Raw genomic sequence first — 17,581 nt, 5'->3', positions numbered from 1 at the left:
CTCTTTGGCAACAGTTTGACATGGTGTCCATTAAATTTTTTAATACATTTTGTTTTGTTCTCCAATTACATGTTAAAATTTTTAATGTGGCCAATAATTTGTCTTAATATCCAGAGAATCTGATACATTATTATTGTTGTCATTTATTGTTTTGTAATTATGAATGAAAGAATAAAGTATTTGTTAAGCACTTATTATATACAAAGCACTATGCACAAATAGAAAAGGAATACTGTCCCTCATCTTGAGGAGCTCACATTCTAATGGGGGAGAAAACACACAGGGAAGGTTTCAGTTGCAAGTCATAGAAAGGTCACATGGTCCTTAGGGTCCAGAAGCAAAGCAGATGTTAATGCCTCTTTTTTAATGTCATTTCCAGTTTTAAAATGATATAGATTTCTGATGCTGAAACATTTTACAGTACCAATGACTTCCATGACAAGAACCTTCTTTTCTGGGTCCTTAGTAGCAGAGGCTGTAGCACCTTCATAAACAGCTACCAAGCTGCATAGGGATTGCTCCTGAGAATTATGACTGAAGGCATTGGACTGGAAGCATTGCTATTCCCAAGGCTCTTGGTCTCAGAGTCCTGGGCCTGATGATGTTCTATTATCTCCTGGTAGCTACTCTTACAATACAGTGTATTTCTATGAAATACAATAGTAGCAAATATAAAATGCTACACTTGAACAACACAAATGTAGGATGGGTTAAATAATAGGTCATACGAAAGTAGGTCATATAAAAAGGGTTTTAGTGGACTGCAAGTCATTCTGCTAGACACTAAGGATACGAAGGCATGCCCAGCACATGAAGGAGTAATATAGGAGTGCAGAACAGAGTGCTTTGGGGTATAAACTTTGGGAGGTAGGAGGGGTCAGTGCAGGCTTCTTGGAGGAAGTAGTATTTGAGTTTAGATTTTAAAAGGACAAGAATTCAGAAGGTGATGAGTAGGAAGTGAAATATTAAAGGCTTAGGACAATAACAAGAAGAAGAAGAAGAAGAAGCAGAAGAAGAGGAAGAAGAGGAAGAAGCAGAAGAACAGGAAGGAGAAGAAAAAGAAGGAGAAGAAGAAGAAGAAAAAGAAGAAGAAGAAGAAGAAGAGGAAGAAAAAGAAGAAGAAAAAAGAAGAAGAAGAAGAAGAAGAAGAAGAAGGAAAAGAAGAAGAAGAAGAAGAAGAAGAAGGAAAAGAAGAAGAAGAAGAAGAAATTACACAGCATTTCAAGGTTTGAAGAGTACTTTTCATATGTTATCTCATTTGGTCCTCACAACACCCTCATGAGGCAGAGAGTATAGAGAATGTATTTTGGGGAAACAGAATCTAATTTGGTTAAAGCACAGACTCCTCTTTTCCAAGGTAAATATTCTCAGTTTTTTCAAGCTGGTCTTCATATGGCATGGCTTCTAGTTTCCTTACCATTATGGTATTCTCCTTGGTACTCTTTCCAGCTTCTCAAAATCCTTCCTAAACTGTGTCTTCCAAAACTTAACACAACATTACAGGTGTGGATTGACCAAGAAGGCTATAGCCTCTGACATTCTAGAGCAGGCATTCTTAACCTTTTTTGTGTCATAGTTCCCTTTGACAGTCTGGTGAAACGTACTGACCACATCTTAAAATAATGTTTTTAAATGAACAAAATAAAACAGACAGGCTTATAAATAAAACCTATTATATTGAAATACAGTTGTAAAAATATCAAAAATTCCGTGTTCACAGACACCCCTGAAATCTATTCATGGATCTTCAAGTTTAGACACTTCAAAGATCTGGAATTTTATTGAAAGTAGGTGTACTCTTCATTGGCAAAGTTCACAAATCCTATATATAGCTTTTTAGATCATCTTTGAGATGGCCAGGACCAAAATATTAATTGTCTTGCTGCCAATACATTACTAAGCCTTTCTGAGTTTAGTTAGGCTTCCCCTCAGACAACATATAGGCTATTCCCAGGTTTTTTCAGCTGCTAGGCTCTGTAAGAGCTGGTCTTTGCTAGCATGGCCTTTGAGAAGTCAAAGTTATGAACACATCAAAATGAAGCCTCAGAATAGGATTTTAATGGAGGAATATATATGTAGGAATTCAAGGCATCCTCTTTAATATGAAAACTTATTTCCAATTCACAAATGAGATAAGAATCTCAACATTAATTCATACCCAATATTCTGTCTCTGATAATGGAACCAAGAAATGCTTTGTGGAAAAGTGTGGTTGTCCTTGTTTATATCAGCCTTGAAAGGTAAAGAATGAAGAAAGGGAAAACACATTCAAAATAACCCCATACATAAATAATACATAAAATATTAGTCTACAAAAGCACACTGAAGACACAAATACAATTTAAAAACACTTTTTAAAGAGAAAAATGATTTAAATAGTTGGAGAGGCATTTATTACTGATGATTGAGCATAAAAAGAAAGAAAGAAACAATGTTATGTGATTTTAATGACAAATTTTGGCCCCAAAGAAGAGATGAAAAATGTACCTCCTATCCTTCATTGTAGCGGTGGGACATGGGACTATGGATATAGCATATACTGTTAGATAATGCTGATATGTTGATTGTTTTGCTGAATTGATTTGGAGTGCTGGGAGAGCATTCATTTTTGGAAATGAATGTGATGTAGAAAGAAAAAGTAACAATAAAAATAAGATAAATAATTATACTTAAATTATAGTTTTAAAGGAAAGTTAGGGATATATCACCAAAACACTCCTAATTCTGCATCTATTTTTCATTAATTTATCTAAATCTTTAAGAAGTCAATAAGCATTTAAAAAACACTGTGTATCAGGAACTGTGCTGAGTACTGGGGAATACAAAAAATAGTTTTTCAAGAAAAAATCCCGTGACCCTGGGCAAGTCACTTAACCCCATTGCCTGGCAAAAAAAAAAAAAGAAAGAAAGAAAGAAAAAAAATCCTTGTCTTCAAGGAGTTTATATTCTAATGGGAAAAATTAAATTTTTAGTTTATACCAATTCTTGACATAATTCCCATAAATGTATTTTTCATAGCATAAGGTGGTATCTTTTAGTTGCTGTACTTCTATAGTCTTCTGTACCCAACATTTATACAGCTGATTTTTGGATCCAATAAAAATATTTTTGGAGCAGCTAGGTGGTGCAGTGGATAGAACACTGGCCCTGAACTCAGGAGGACTTGAGTTCAAACCCGGCCTCAGACACATAACACTCACCAGCTGTGTGACCCTGGGCAAGTCACTTAACCCCATTGCCTAACCAAAAAAAAATTATTTTTCATTCAGTTCTATTAAATTTTATCTTATTATATTTGGCCTTTCATGTTATTTAGTCTAATCCTAATTCAGTTATTCAAAATAATACCTACTTTTCCCAGCTTCATGTCATCTAAAAATATATACCTTCATCTAACTCACTGATAAAACTATTTTTGGCTAAGGATAGAGAGCCCTTTAGACTTCTACTAGAGATATCCTATTCAGGTTGATGCCAATACATTCATCATTACTATCTGGGTCCAGTCATTCAACCAGTTCTGAATCCATCTAACTGTACTGTTATTCAACCCACCATTCTCCATCCTGTCCATAAGAATTTCGTGTGAGATTGCTAAATAGCTTCCTATTGCCAACATGTGTCAAGTATACTATGTCTATAATATTTTCCTTATTATCAATCTCATCACTGTTTTAAAAAAAAAGTGACAGCAAACCATAGATCTAGAGTTGAAAGGGATGTCAGAGGTCATCTAGTTCAACCCCCTTATTTTATTGTTGAGGAAACAGAGGTCCAAAAGGCTAAATGAGCTGCCTACAGTCACATAGGTAGCATGTATCGATGGCAATATTTGAACTCTTGTCCTTTGACTCCGGAGCCAGTGATCTTCCCCCAGTGCCATGCTTCCATAAAGTAACCTAGACAGCTACTAGAGAACTTGCTTGTCACTCAACTTTTCTTTCATAAAAGGAAACTATCACAACCAGAGCTACTAGATGACTGTATCATCTTAGCCTAATGGGAAAATTAACATATAATCATAGCAGTTACATATATCAGCCCCTTAAATGAAGGATATTTGAAGTTTAGGGTCTTTGAAAAATGAGTGCTTTTCCAATTTTCAGTATTACCTTTGGTCAAAATGTTATTATCCTGAGTCTTCAATGTGGAAATTTAAATGCTTTCCATATTCTTCACTAAAATGAATTCTTGGTCTCCTAGGCTAGTGCGAATCTGGGAAGAAAGAGTATGCTTAACCAAGCTGAAGGAAAAAGTCATCAGGGAAGATGGAAAGGTCATTTTAAAGATAGAAAAAGAAGAATGGAAGGTAACCAGAGGAAGTGACTTTCAATGTTCTACTTGTTGTATTCTCTATATATAGTTTATAAAGTGTTGTGTTCAGTTTATAGCATTCTGCCACGATGGTAATTAGGAAAGCTTGTAAAATGTAGAAGTTCAAATTAAAAAAAACAAACCAACCTCAACGTAAACCACACAAACAGCTAATGAGACATACCAAATTATTCTAAAAATATTTTTCTCTAAAATTTCAACTCAGTTCTCAATATTTACATTAGCTTTGTTCATATTGATCAAAGTTATTACTACTAACTTTTACTATGAGGTTTTTTAATTCTAATTTTCACCTTTCTCATTTAATAAGGTGCAGGAACAAAAGTTTCTACCAACAAAACATTCACCAAAATGCTGATCAGGGTAAAATAGCCTCCCTATGAAAACTCCATAGAATGGGAATGGAAAGGAAAAGGAAAAAACTAATTTTTTATTAGGATGATAAGATTTAGAGCTAAAAAGGACCTTGGAAGTAATTTAGTCCAAGCCATTCATTTCACAAATGATGAAAATGAGACCTAGAGAGACTATATGATTTTTCCAGGGCTGCACAGTTAATAATGGTGTAGGAGGTGGAAAAGGGAATACTCATAAATGTTTAACAACTGGCTCTTCGCAGCACATACTTTTAAGTTTAATCTGCAATATTAACATTTTCTCCATCACTTCAAGTTCAGACAATCAACAAAACAATAAATCAAGTCCGTATTTGTAGCATTTGATAATTTCCAAGGTATAAATGCTCATACTGAAAATTTAACAATTGGCTCTCTCCAGTAAGAGTTGGTTCCAGCACACCCTGGGGAAAGGGCCAGGCTATGAAATCAGGTCTTCCTGGCTACAGGTACAGTACTCTGTCCATTACACCAGCTATCTCTCATGTATCAAATGCTTTATTTCCATGCTGTTCCCTCGCCTAGATTATCTTCCCCCTTCTCCATTCCCACATAACTCCATTGGATTCCTATCCATTATTTGAAGTTCAGAGCTCAACTCAAATGCCACCTTTCTTAGGAAACATTTCTGTATATTTCCAATTTGTTGAAAATTTCCCCCCTCAAATTACACATAGCACTTTGTTTATACCTCTTTATTAATGTAGTTCCATTTAATTTAATTTTATCTATACCTCTTTGTTTAAAGGTATGTAGGGGCAGCTAAGTAGTGCAGTGGATAGAGCACCAGGCTTGGGGTCAGAAAGACTTGAGTTCAAATTTGACCCTGGGCAAGTCACTTAACCCTGTTTGCCTCAGTTCCTCATCTGTAAAATGAACTGGAAAATGAAACGGCAGATCACTCCATTACCTCTGCCAAGAAAACCTCAAACAAAGGATTTTATGTATGTTATGTCATTTGATCTTTACAACAGTTGTATGAGGCAGGTGCCAAATCACTCTTTCCTTTCAAGGGAAGAAATTCTGTAAACCTCTAGGTGGGAGAGTAGTTAGCAGTATTAGGGCCCTACATAATCGCTGCAACAGAGTAGAACTACATAATGAACAAAATGGTAAGAGAAACATAAAAAGGATATCATCTATCATTCATAAACTACTCCAACACTGCAACTCAATAAATTTACTGTGGTTATCAAGCTCAAAGCTACATATCTATTGTCGTTGTAGACTAATAAAATGCAGACCAATATCTCCAAAAGCTCAGCAACAATGACTATAGTAAATGACAAAGAACAAGGTCCATACTCTTTATAAGTCCTCAAATAATACAGAGTTAGAATCAAACTAGTAGTTTAAAAGACCAGGATCCCCAAAGAAAGATATTTTCAATGGGCAGACTTTTTTTCAATTGCCATTAGGCTCAATATAATGTTTCTTGTAAGGTCTGGTCTTTTCTTTATGCATATGGGTATATTTTTATGCTTTTAATTATTCAGGGTTGCTCACTGAATTTATTTATTTATTACCTTTTGGGGCAATAAGGAGAGTGGTATTCAGAGAATTTCAAACTCACATTGGTCAAATATACTATTTTTCTTTGCAGGATTCATAGAGATGGAATTTTGATTTGGGCATTATCCATGGGTTTCCAATTTCTCTGACCATTCTATTTTTGTTCTTTTGTTAATATGAACAATCCAAAATGGCCTGGGTATGACTAAATATGAATTCTCAGGATATGAATTCTATGCTAGTATGCTAATATTAATAGAAAAAAATAATTTAAATTCTAGTTTACTTGGAGTTTGAAGGATTAAAAAGTGAAGGAATAAGTTTTTTAAAATTTGGTAGTTATGCAAAATACTAAAAAAAATAATAATTAATGAGGATTCCAAATTTTACACCTCATCATGAAAAGGTGGTGATACTACATCAAAAGCTATTCCAGCAAAATCACAAAGGCTAGCAGGCTCTCCTTAGCTAATAATATTTACTGTATAGACCTATTCATGTATTTTATATTATCTGATGATTGTTCTCTCTAAGTTCAAGAAAAATCATCTCTAGGATGAATGCAGGGGGATAGATTGTTTGACCACAGCAAAAGCCAAAGACCACCTACTAAGGCGTAGAGGATTTGTGACCGGCATCAGTGGAGGGAGTCCCCACACCAACAAAAGCATAGATCTTTGAATTAAAATCAAAATTAAAATAAAAGATCATAGATCTGGATCTGGAAGAGTCCCCAGAGGCCATTTAGTTTATCTCCCTCATTTTACAGATTTGGAGACTGAGACCAGGGAAATTAAAGGACTTACCCTAGGTTGCACTGGTAGCGAGGGTCAGTCAGAAAAAAAAAGGATATTTTTATAATAGTTTAAAACCAAACAGTAACAACTAACATTTATAGAGTATTGAGCTTTGCAAAACATTTTACATTCACTAGCTCAGCATTTTACACTCTGGGCAAGTCACTTAACCCCAATTACCTCACCAAAAACAAACAAACAAACAAAAAACAAACAAACAAAAATTTTACAAATATCATCTTATTTGATTCTCACAGTAATCCCATGAGGTGAGTGCTATTACTATCATGATCCCATTTTACACATGGGAAAACTGAAGGTAAGAGAGATTAGGTGACTCGCCCAGGGTCACGTAACTAGTAGGTGTCTAAGCCAAGATTTGAACCTGTCTTTATGATTCCAACTTTGCTACCCTCTACTCTGGACCACTTAGTCACAATAGCTCCTCTGCAGCCGTGTTGATTTTCAGAAAACCAGGATACTGTAAATTAAAACAACAATGACAATACCTAAATCACAAACTAATTCTGCTTGTAACTCTTTTCTCTTTGGGTTTAGACCCTTCCTTCTTCTCTACTAAAACTGAATCAACTGCAGGAGTGGCAGCTTCATAGAACGGGTTTAGTAAAAATTCCTGAATTCATTGGACGATTCCAGAACCTCATTGTATTGGATTTATCCCGAAATGCAATTTCAGAGATACCTCGAGGAATTGGTAAGGCATTGTTTCTTCATGTCAGGATTCTTCAGCTGCAAGCCTAATTTCTGTCTAAAGATTTGTGGAATAAGATCAAAGCATACTATCTGCTCTTTTTTTTTCTTCTGTTTTGTTTGGTTTCTTCTTTCTTGTGCTTCCTCCTATTGGTTCCAATTCTTCCTTATAACATGACTAATGTGAAAATGTGTTTAATAGGAATGTGTATGTTGAGCCTATATCAGATTGCACGCCATCTTGGGGAGGGGGAAAAAATTAAAACTCAAAAGCTTATGGAAGTGAATGTTGAAAACTAAAAATAAATAAATTAATAAAAATTTTTAAAAATAAAATTTCCGGGAGCAGCTAGGTGACGCAGTGGATAGAGCACCGGCCCTGAAGTCAGGAGGACCTGAGTTCAAATCCGGCCTCAGACCAAACACTTGACACTTACTAGCTGTGTGACCCTGGGCAAGTCACTTAATTGCCTAAAAAAAGGAAAAAAAATGTAAAAAAAATAAAATAAAATTTCTGCTTAAGGAAAGAAAGAAAAGAAGAAATAAAGGAATGAAGGAAGGAAAGAAGGAAGATGTTTTACTTTGATTTTTTCAAAAGTGGTCAGTGATAGCTATGTCTTCTGCCCTCCAAAAACCACCCTGCTTAGGATTTGACAAATTTGAATTATTATTCTCTGTGTTGATAGGATAGTATCAGGGTATTATAATGACTTGGAATAAACTAGTAAAAATCATTGTTGAACATGAAAAAAAAAAAGATTTGTGGAATAAAGATATCACTTTCATATAACATATTAGTTCCCTAAATAAGTTAGAACAACTGCTCTAGATTGAGTCAAGGAGGGCCTCATGGGTTAAAGTTATTAGAATTGTTCACTGACAATCATTTGTTTAAAAAAAAGTCTAATTATTTTAATTCAATTCAACAGATATTTGTTAACTGCCTACTATGTGGCAAGATACTGTGCTATAATAGACTTTGTGTATTAAGATGAAATGAGCAAGGGGAAGGATTTCATCTTACAGTTTGGAAAAGATGCTGAGGTGTTGACATAAAAGCAGAAATGCAGCATGGGAAGTTATCCTGAACAAAACTGGTCAATCATGTGTCTATTGTGGGCTACCACCCTACTTATAGGCTTCTTGGTTTGAAATAATCTTTAAGGGTGATGCTGAACATTTTCCTGGCTTTAAAAAAAGGGGGGAAGGATCTAGAATGAAGTGATTGAAGAAACAAGACCTAGTTTGAGGACACAAAAAGGCCATAAAGATAGGAACTTTGAATTAATTTTCCAGAGACAGCTTTGAAGAAAATGGTAGCACAAACAAATCAATGATGCTAAAATGAGAAGGGAAGCAGGTAACTGGGGAAAAAAAGTCTTTTGTAACAAGTTTCTCCCATAAAGGTCTCATCTCCAAGGTACATAAAAGACTGCTTCAAGTTTATGAGAATAAGAATCATTTCTTGATTGATAAATGGCCAAATGATATGAAGTCAGTTTTTTTAAGGAAGAAATTCAAGCTAAAAAATGTTTCAAATCACCTATAAATAGAAAATTAAAACTACAGTGAGGTTTTGCCTTGCCTCTTACCTGTCAGATTAGATAAGATGGTAGAAAAGGAAAATGACAAATGCTGGAGAGGATATGAGAAAATATGTACATTCATGTACTGATGGTAGAACTATGAACTAGTACAACCATTCTGGAAAGCAATTTGGAACTATGCCCAAAATGTTACTGAATTGTACATGCCTTTGACTCAGCAATACCACTGTTAAGGCCTACACACCAAAGAAATCAAAGAAAAAAGAAAAGGACCTATATGCACACAAATAGTTACAGCAGCTCTTTTTGTGGTGGCAACGAACTGGAAACTAAGAGGTGGCCATCAGCTGGGGAATGGCTGAACAAATTATTGTATATGAATGTAATGGAATACTATTGTGATGAAGAAAATGAAGATGACAGTTTCAGAGAGGTGTGGAAAGAATTGTGTGAACTGATACCATGTGAAGTGAGCAAAGCTGGGAGAATGATTTATGCAATAACAATAGCATTATAAAAACAAACAATTTTTGGAAAGCTTAAGAATTCTGATCCATACAATAACCAACCATGATTTCAGATCATGCATTTCATGATCAAACATGATATCCACTTTCAGGGTATATAATGAGCATTTTTTTTACATGGCTAATGTAGGAATTTTTTTGATTGATTACACATTTTTTTTTTAATTTTTAATGGTGAGGAGGTGGGGACAAGAAAAAATAGAGCTTTTCTTAATTGGGAAAAAATTAACATAAAAATATAGAAAGAAAAAAGTGATGGCTAAGATGTTGTATAACACTTTATTATTGGATGCTTGATTTTATGACCATTTGTTTTGTCTGATGTGTATAGGACTGCTGACAAGGCTGGAGGAGCTGATTCTCAGTTACAACAAAATCAAGACTGTTCCCAAGGAGCTGAGTAACTGTGCCAGCTTAGAGAAATTGGAACTTGCTGTCAACAGAGATATTTGTGACCTTCCACAGGAGGTTAGCATGATAAAGCTACCAACAGAAATATTCTCCATTCGTTTCTGGTTTATTTCTCAGTTGTCTTGCGGAAAAAACATCAACTTGAAAAATAATAGTTTGGTTTCAGTTTTTAATGCGGAATTTGGTGGAAACATTTTAAGTATATTTTATTAAATAAAATAGAAATCAGTTTTTAATTAGAGAAAGAGCCATGATTCACTTCAAAGACAGTAATTGTGAATTTTGGCAATGAAATGGCAGTAGAATCGTTTATTTTGTAATTGTTTATGGAATAAGGGTATTCCCAAGTGATGTATGAAAGTGACACCACATTAAATATCTCCCTTAACAGACTCCTAAGCTCTGCCAGGTCAGAAGCAAGATAGTAAGCTTGGTGAAATGCTAAACCCTGAACTATGTGTGACATGTTGTCACACTATTAGCCACTCTAAATAATTCATACGCTAAGCCTTAGAGTTTGTGTGTAGATAAAAAAAAAAAAAAGAAGACAGTGTAAGCACTCAGAACCAGTGAAGAAATTTATTATAGGACCTTGTCTTGATCCAGTAATATGCTTGAGAGTACAGACCTCCAAAGTTCTAAACATTTGAATTTCTATGCACAACATTCAATTTCTAGGTCACATTATCCCCAAGATGGAGGATTAGATATTTTCTCACTAACTCTCAAAAATTCCTCAAAGTAGGGATTATGTACAAGAAATAAAGCAATTTACAGCTGTTTCCATGGGCCAAGATGCCAAGAAGTCCAATGGAACAAACTTATTTGTTGTATCTGCTACAGTGTCCTACTCTCTGGCCAGGGATACAACCTGATCCACCAACTTATGCTTTGAAATCCACTCAATAATCTCTCTGCTGCTGCTGTATCTTTGTCACTATACACTGCCTCATTATTCTATGGCAACAAATAGCAGACTTCAACTCTGTTTACCCTCTTATGAAGAAGGAGGAGGAACACAAAGACAGGAATGTACTCTGCCTGGGCCAGCAGCACACAGTCAAAGAACTAAAAAACAGAGGGAACTGGGACAGCTGCCAGAATGTGTGCAAGATTGCATCAGGCCTGAAGGAAAGGGGACTGTCATTCAACTGGGACCTGTCCTATCCCCTTAGGAGATTGAGGCCCTTAAAAAATGAGTTCCCTATGGGGGAAGAGGCTGAGACAGCTTTGCCACCCAGGAACTGGGGACAAATCTCCCATCAAAGGGAAAGGAGTAAAAAAGTGAGGAATAGAGATTATAAGGGGAAAAAAAGATTAAAATTCCCAAAGATCTCTGGAGGAAGAAAACTCAATTAAATAATCTAGAGCACAAGCAAGTTAGAGTTCTTTTGTGGAATAAATAAGACTGCATCTCTAAAGGGTTTTTCAAACTTTAAAGTGGTAAATAAGTGATATTTAGTATTAAATAACCATCAAATGTTAGGTGTTAAAATGACAACAAAAACATTACCATGCAGTGAAAAACATAATAAAATATGCCCATTCTCAAGATGTAGGAAGCCTCTCTAGACTAGTTGCTATAAACCTTTACACGTGGATATTTTTGGAAGATATCATTCACCATTACCAAGTGAGTACTCTCTTTGAAGAAATTATTTTTTTTTTGATTCTTCCTAGGCTGTCTAGTTGTGTTTTTTCTTGTTTTGTTTGGTTTTGGGCTATAGCTTGTGCTACAGTGATAAGAGCTGTACCAGGTATGATGTACTTACCTCAGTTCCCTGACTGGTCTTCATTTAGGCTCTGTAGTTCTGAAAATCTTTTCCTTTTCAGCTCAGCAATCTATTGAAGCTCATTCACCTTGATTTGAGTATGAACCAGTTTACAACAATCCCTTCAGCTGTGCTACACATGCCTGCCCTTGAGTGGCTGGACATGGGAAGCAACAGACTTAAAACACTTCCTGACTCTATAGACAGGTAAAATGATAATAATAATATTTTTTAACTAGATATTTACCAATGTCTTGACTTTGGGAAAAATATGCATTCAAACTAGTAACATCTCATGCTATTTTTTAATACTAGTAAATTTTTATTTTCTATATGATCAAAAGACTTTTGGGGGAACCTAAATTTGCAATTTTGCAATTTCCACCCATCAATTCTGGTTTTCTTCTGAAGAATAAGTTTGCCACTGCTTTGGTGACTTACAATCTATGGACCTCGTGTTTTAGTAAAATTCTCCTATTAAGTAGCACAGAGGCAATATGTCCCCAAATCTAGGGTGTACTCCTGTGGCAAATTTATGGGAAAACAAGGACAGGAGTTTCATAGAATAGGCAGCATGAATGGGTAGCAGTTTGCATTTTTGGAGGGAATAATAGCTCTTATTTATAATATCCCAAAAGTCTTAGTTCAATTGTAAGATTTTTTTTTAGAATCTTAGAGCATTAAAGCACTACATAGAGTCAATCCTCAACTTTTGCAGGGATTAACACTCTTAAAAATAGCATAAAAGTAAAAAATGTGAATATTGATATATTGAACTTATGGAAAATAGGGGGTTAGGTTCCTGTGACTACTAAAACCTGTAATTTTTTCACTAGAGATTGCTGAAAATATACTTTTCTGCATACAATTCTTTAAAATAAAACATTATTTCTGATCATATATACTTATTCTAACACAGTAATCATAAAATAGCCCATAAAATAAAATACACAAAATAAAATTGGTAACATGCAAAACATTTTTCCCCTCACAATTCCATAGCATTCTGTGACCTTTTGTACTGTCTCAATAAAATTTTTTTTAAATTTCAGACCAGTATTCACTTTTTATCACACATAAAATCTATAGTAACATCAATACTGTTCAGCAAATAAAATTCTAAAAACTGAAACATTTTAACCTTAATCTTGCCTTCTATTGTATCAGATGGCAGTTCGAGGGTGCTTTACTCTACTGCTAGAAACTTCTCTACCTTGGTTGTTCTCTAAAAACCAAGAAAGAGATTGGTGGGACTTTAGTCACTGCTGTCAGAAGATCCTGAGATTGACAAGGAGATCATGGAGGGTGCACTGGCTTGAAATAATCTGCAGCAATGTCTGCTTCTTATGCAATTTGAGATCCTTAAGAGTCTCCCAGCCAACAGTGGTTAGAAACATTCTGGCATGAAGTTTATCTAAAACCTTTGTTTTTTCACTAAGAAGCTCACTAAACTGTATCACTGACTTTGCAAGCTTGGGCTTAGACCCCAAAGAACTTGCACTATGGTTTAGGGGCATAATTGCAACACAAAACATGTTTTAAAGGCGAACAATGAAAATATGCAATGGATGCATGGCCCTTTATAATGGTACAGTGAACAAGACCAGTGAAGCTCCAAGTAGGATACCAGCCACTCCACAAACTTGCCCATATCTGACCTCTCATTTTTTTTTCTCCATATACATAGCTGCAAATACGCATGTTTACCAACATGAAAGTGAAAATGAGGTTACTAACAAAAATCAGTGAATGCTTGAAGTAAGGGAAGTTAAATGTGGGAATATTGAGGATTGACTATATTATTATTAGCTATTATTACTTAATAATAATAATGCTAGCATTTATATAGAACTTTAAGGTTTGCAAAGCACTTTATTACATATATCATTTCATTTGATCCTCATAATAATCCTGTGTTATTATTATTCCCATTTTACAAACTAGGAAATTGAAAGTGTCTGAGAGAGTTTAAGTGACTTGCCTAGGGTTATTCATTAATTGTAAGGCAGTAATTGTGGGGCAGAATTTGAATTCAGGTCTCCTTGACTCCATGTCCAGCACTTTTTACATTTATGGACTAAGGGATCCATAGTGATAAAAAATACACAGACCTGATGTCTCTGACTTTATATTTTTTTATAAGCTGGTATTTTCATGACGCATGTAATTAATTGTCAAATCCTTTCACACTTTAGAATGGAAAACCTACATACATTATGGCTCCAGCGGAATGAAATTACATGTTTGCCAGAAACCATAAACAACCTAAAGAACTTGGGAACTTTGGTTCTCAGCAACAACCAACTGCAAGATATTCCAGAATGCATGGAAGGAATGACAAATCTCAGGTAAAAATCTTGTTGCAAAGCATGAACTAGACTGGAATGACCAGAAAGCTACTTACCCAATCCTCTCTGGTGGCAGAGAAAGAGCATAAGTGAAAGGTTTTTTAATTCAACTTGTATTTTTAGGCTCAGCCTAATCTAAGTTTATTCAAGGTAATAGCCTTCAAATTAATAGCAATAGCTCCCATTTCTATAGAACCTTAAGGTTTACAAAGTGTGATCCTCACAAAAAGCCCACAATGTGGATAGAGCAAATATTATTATTTATGTTTAACAGATAAGGAAACTGACGTTTAGAGAGGTTAATTAACGTTCTCCATTGAAATCCTACTCTGAAGCTTAATTATGGCTTGGAGGTGACTGGATCTCTTATTTTGTAGATGAATGTAACAAATTTACTATAATGAGTTTAATCTGTAGGTAAGAGGAATTTTTTTTCAGTAAAGTAGATTTTTGTGGTCAACCAGACCAGAACCAGCCTCTAACCTATGGGTGGCCGGAGCCAAACAGAGCAGGCTAAAGACAGGAGAGTCAGGATACAACAGAAGTTTAATTTCCAAGTGAGGAAAATGCGTGTAATCAGAAGTCCTCCTGAGTAGGAAGGCTTAACGTGCTGGGGAAAGGCAATGCTTTATATACATAAAAACCACAAGTAGGCTGGACCATGACATAATCATTCTTAGGTCTTGAGCAGTATTTCCCATGGCAGGTTATGTATGTATGGACAATGCAGGCGTTTCTGTGTCCTGTGGGAACAGTCTCCAAGTTGATTGTCTCACAGCAGGATATAGAATCAGAGTTAGCATGGTGGGAACAGGAGTGCGGTACCTGGTTTGATTCACTTAGCTGTTACAAGAAACAGGGATTGTGAACGTGTCCAGAAGTATGATGGATGGCTCTCAGTTCCCTGGGAAATAGAGGGAGCTCCAACAAATCTAAACAGTTATTGATTAATATGAAACATAAATCCCTCAGTGAACACCTGGTGCTGGTCAAAACAATACATTTTGTGAAGGGGTGAGATTATCCAGAGCACAAAGAATTGTTATACCAAGCTCGGGGCACAGCCTACTTGCTGGGCCTTAGCTTTGGGAAACAGTATCTCCAAATACCTTGACAGTAGTTTTCTTGAAGAAATTAATAGAAAGAAACATGATACATAAAATAATGTTCTTTTCCTCCTAAATTTCTAGTTCTCTTTTCTATGGTCTAGGATAATTTTCATGATTAATCAGAACACTAAGCAGCAGTAATCTTTTAAAAGTACTATTGATGCTCTTTGTTTTTTTTTTTTAACACCACAGTCATTTCCCAGTATATACCCTCCCCCATTCCTACCCCATTAAAACAATCACTATTGAAAAGGCAACATGGTATGGTGGAAAGACTGCTAGATTGTGAGTCAAGATGTGAGTTCAAATCCATTTGTCATTTACTAGCTGTGTAATCTGGGGCAAGACACACTCTCCTAGGCCTCAGTTTCTTAACCTATAAGGTAAAAGGATTGGCTTAAATGACCTCTGTGGTCCCCTGTACCTCTAAATACTTGATCCTAAATATTTGATGTAACATTCCACACCCACAGTACCCCACTGCCTCACTGAAAGGAAGAATGTGATTTTCAGCGTCATTTGTCTGGGAGCAAAATCTGACCCTGGATTTTCAAAGACAGAACATAAGCTCTGAAAAGTCATATCACGTAAGAAAGGCTTCAAAACTGTCTTGTCTAAGGACCATTCTAGCTAAGAGTGGAGAAGCTTACCACTAGAAGGCTGATCATTAGGTGATAAATTTTTTTGGCAAACCATGCACAGTGGAAAGATTGTGACATATGTTTGAGGAGGTAATCACACCATTGAAATCCCAGGTCTTCTTTCAAAGTATCAGGGGTCAAGATCAATAAGAACCAGCTGATCTCAGGCTACATATTAAAAACCACCTACCCAATATCTGGAGGGTTGCCTTGGGGAGGGCCAGTGAAACTGGATAAGAAAAACTTCCCTTTGTCCCTTCCTTCTTCTCTCCCTTTCTCCCATCACAAATGCATAATCCCCTCATAGGACAGAACTCTCAATATTTTCAGAAGGCACCTGCCCTAATTCCTGAGACTTGGTTGGGCCAGGGACTACACAACACCTGTGGTTTCTTTTCTCATAGAAGCTTCTTTCATATCAAGTTATTGAATCTACCTCCACAACATATCTCACACTTATACCCGCTGTCCACTAACATGGTCACCACTCTACTAAAATACCTCAGCACTGCTCAACTAGATTATTACAATAACTTCTCAATTGATGTCCCTGCCCCCCCCAGTTTCTGCCAAATATTTATCCATAAAACAGAAGTCTGACAATGTCATTTGCCGTGTTTGCAATATAATAAGGTAAACCAAGGCAATTCTCTGACCAAGGTAACGTTTATTAACAGAGTATGATGTCTACCAACAAATGGGTCAACGGATTGCCTCCTTTTATGCTAAAGACCCTAAGCTGATGGACAGGTCTCTTTTTGTAGGTTTTGGGGAGTACAGAACAAAGAACAGAACTGGGTAGATGATATCATGGGATTGTGTGTGTGCAACATGACTGGTTACAAAGCTAAGGTGCAGGGAACAATATGGTTGGTTGGAAATTTGGTAATGGGGGCTAGCAACGACTCCCCTTCTTCTCTCACATGACTAAGAAGTGCTCATTATATGAGTCCAGGTGTGAGAGAGGGAACCCGATCTCCTTGAAGGATAGCTTGGTGGTATAAAGATGTTAGGCCTGATTCCTTAACATTCACACACATCCCCCATGGTCAGTTAAATTCCTTGAGGCAAGAATAAATCTGTGATTAGCAGGAGAACTGAATTTTAAAATTTAATCCATTACAGACTAGCTGAATTTCTGAATGAAATTTAGAGACAAAGAACCATGACTTAAGCAGTTACAAGACAAAAGCAAATACAGGACAAAATCAATTACTTGTAAATACGATAAATAAGAAAATGAAACAAGATCAAGTCAATCTTCTCATATTTCCCTGCTCAGGAAGCTGTAGGGGTTCTCTATTACCTGTAGGATAAGAGACAAAATCTTATATTTGGCATTCAAAGTTATTGATAGTATCACTCTACTCTACCTTTCCAGGATTATTGAAAAGGAGAAAGAAAAAGAAAAAAAATAAAGAGAAGGAGGGAGGGAAGAAGGGAAGGAAGAAGGAATAAAGGGAGAAAGAAAAACAA

General features: G+C 35.8%; 1 protein-coding gene across 1 annotated transcript in view; it reads left to right on the top strand.

Moving 5' to 3' along the window:
• Positions 1-17,581, top strand: part of LRRC39 (leucine rich repeat containing 39) — a 27,254-nt gene that overhangs the window by 2,563 nt on the left and 7,110 nt on the right. The window contains exons 2-6 of the mRNA XM_027868281.1: positions 4,204-4,309; positions 7,598-7,754; positions 10,156-10,292; positions 12,069-12,214; positions 14,203-14,355. Coding sequence (XP_027724082.1) covers positions 4,204-4,309; positions 7,598-7,754; positions 10,156-10,292; positions 12,069-12,214; positions 14,203-14,355 — 699 coding nt within the window. The remainder of the gene's footprint in view (positions 1-4,203; positions 4,310-7,597; positions 7,755-10,155; positions 10,293-12,068; positions 12,215-14,202; positions 14,356-17,581) is intronic.

This window comes from Vombatus ursinus, unplaced genomic scaffold, assembly GCF_900497805.2.
Source record: "Vombatus ursinus unplaced genomic scaffold, bare-nosed wombat genome assembly UNPS02014787.1, whole genome shotgun sequence".
Classification (NCBI taxonomy): domain Eukaryota; kingdom Metazoa; phylum Chordata; class Mammalia; order Diprotodontia; family Vombatidae; genus Vombatus; species Vombatus ursinus.
This window is presented reverse-complemented; position numbering and strand designations above follow the sequence as displayed.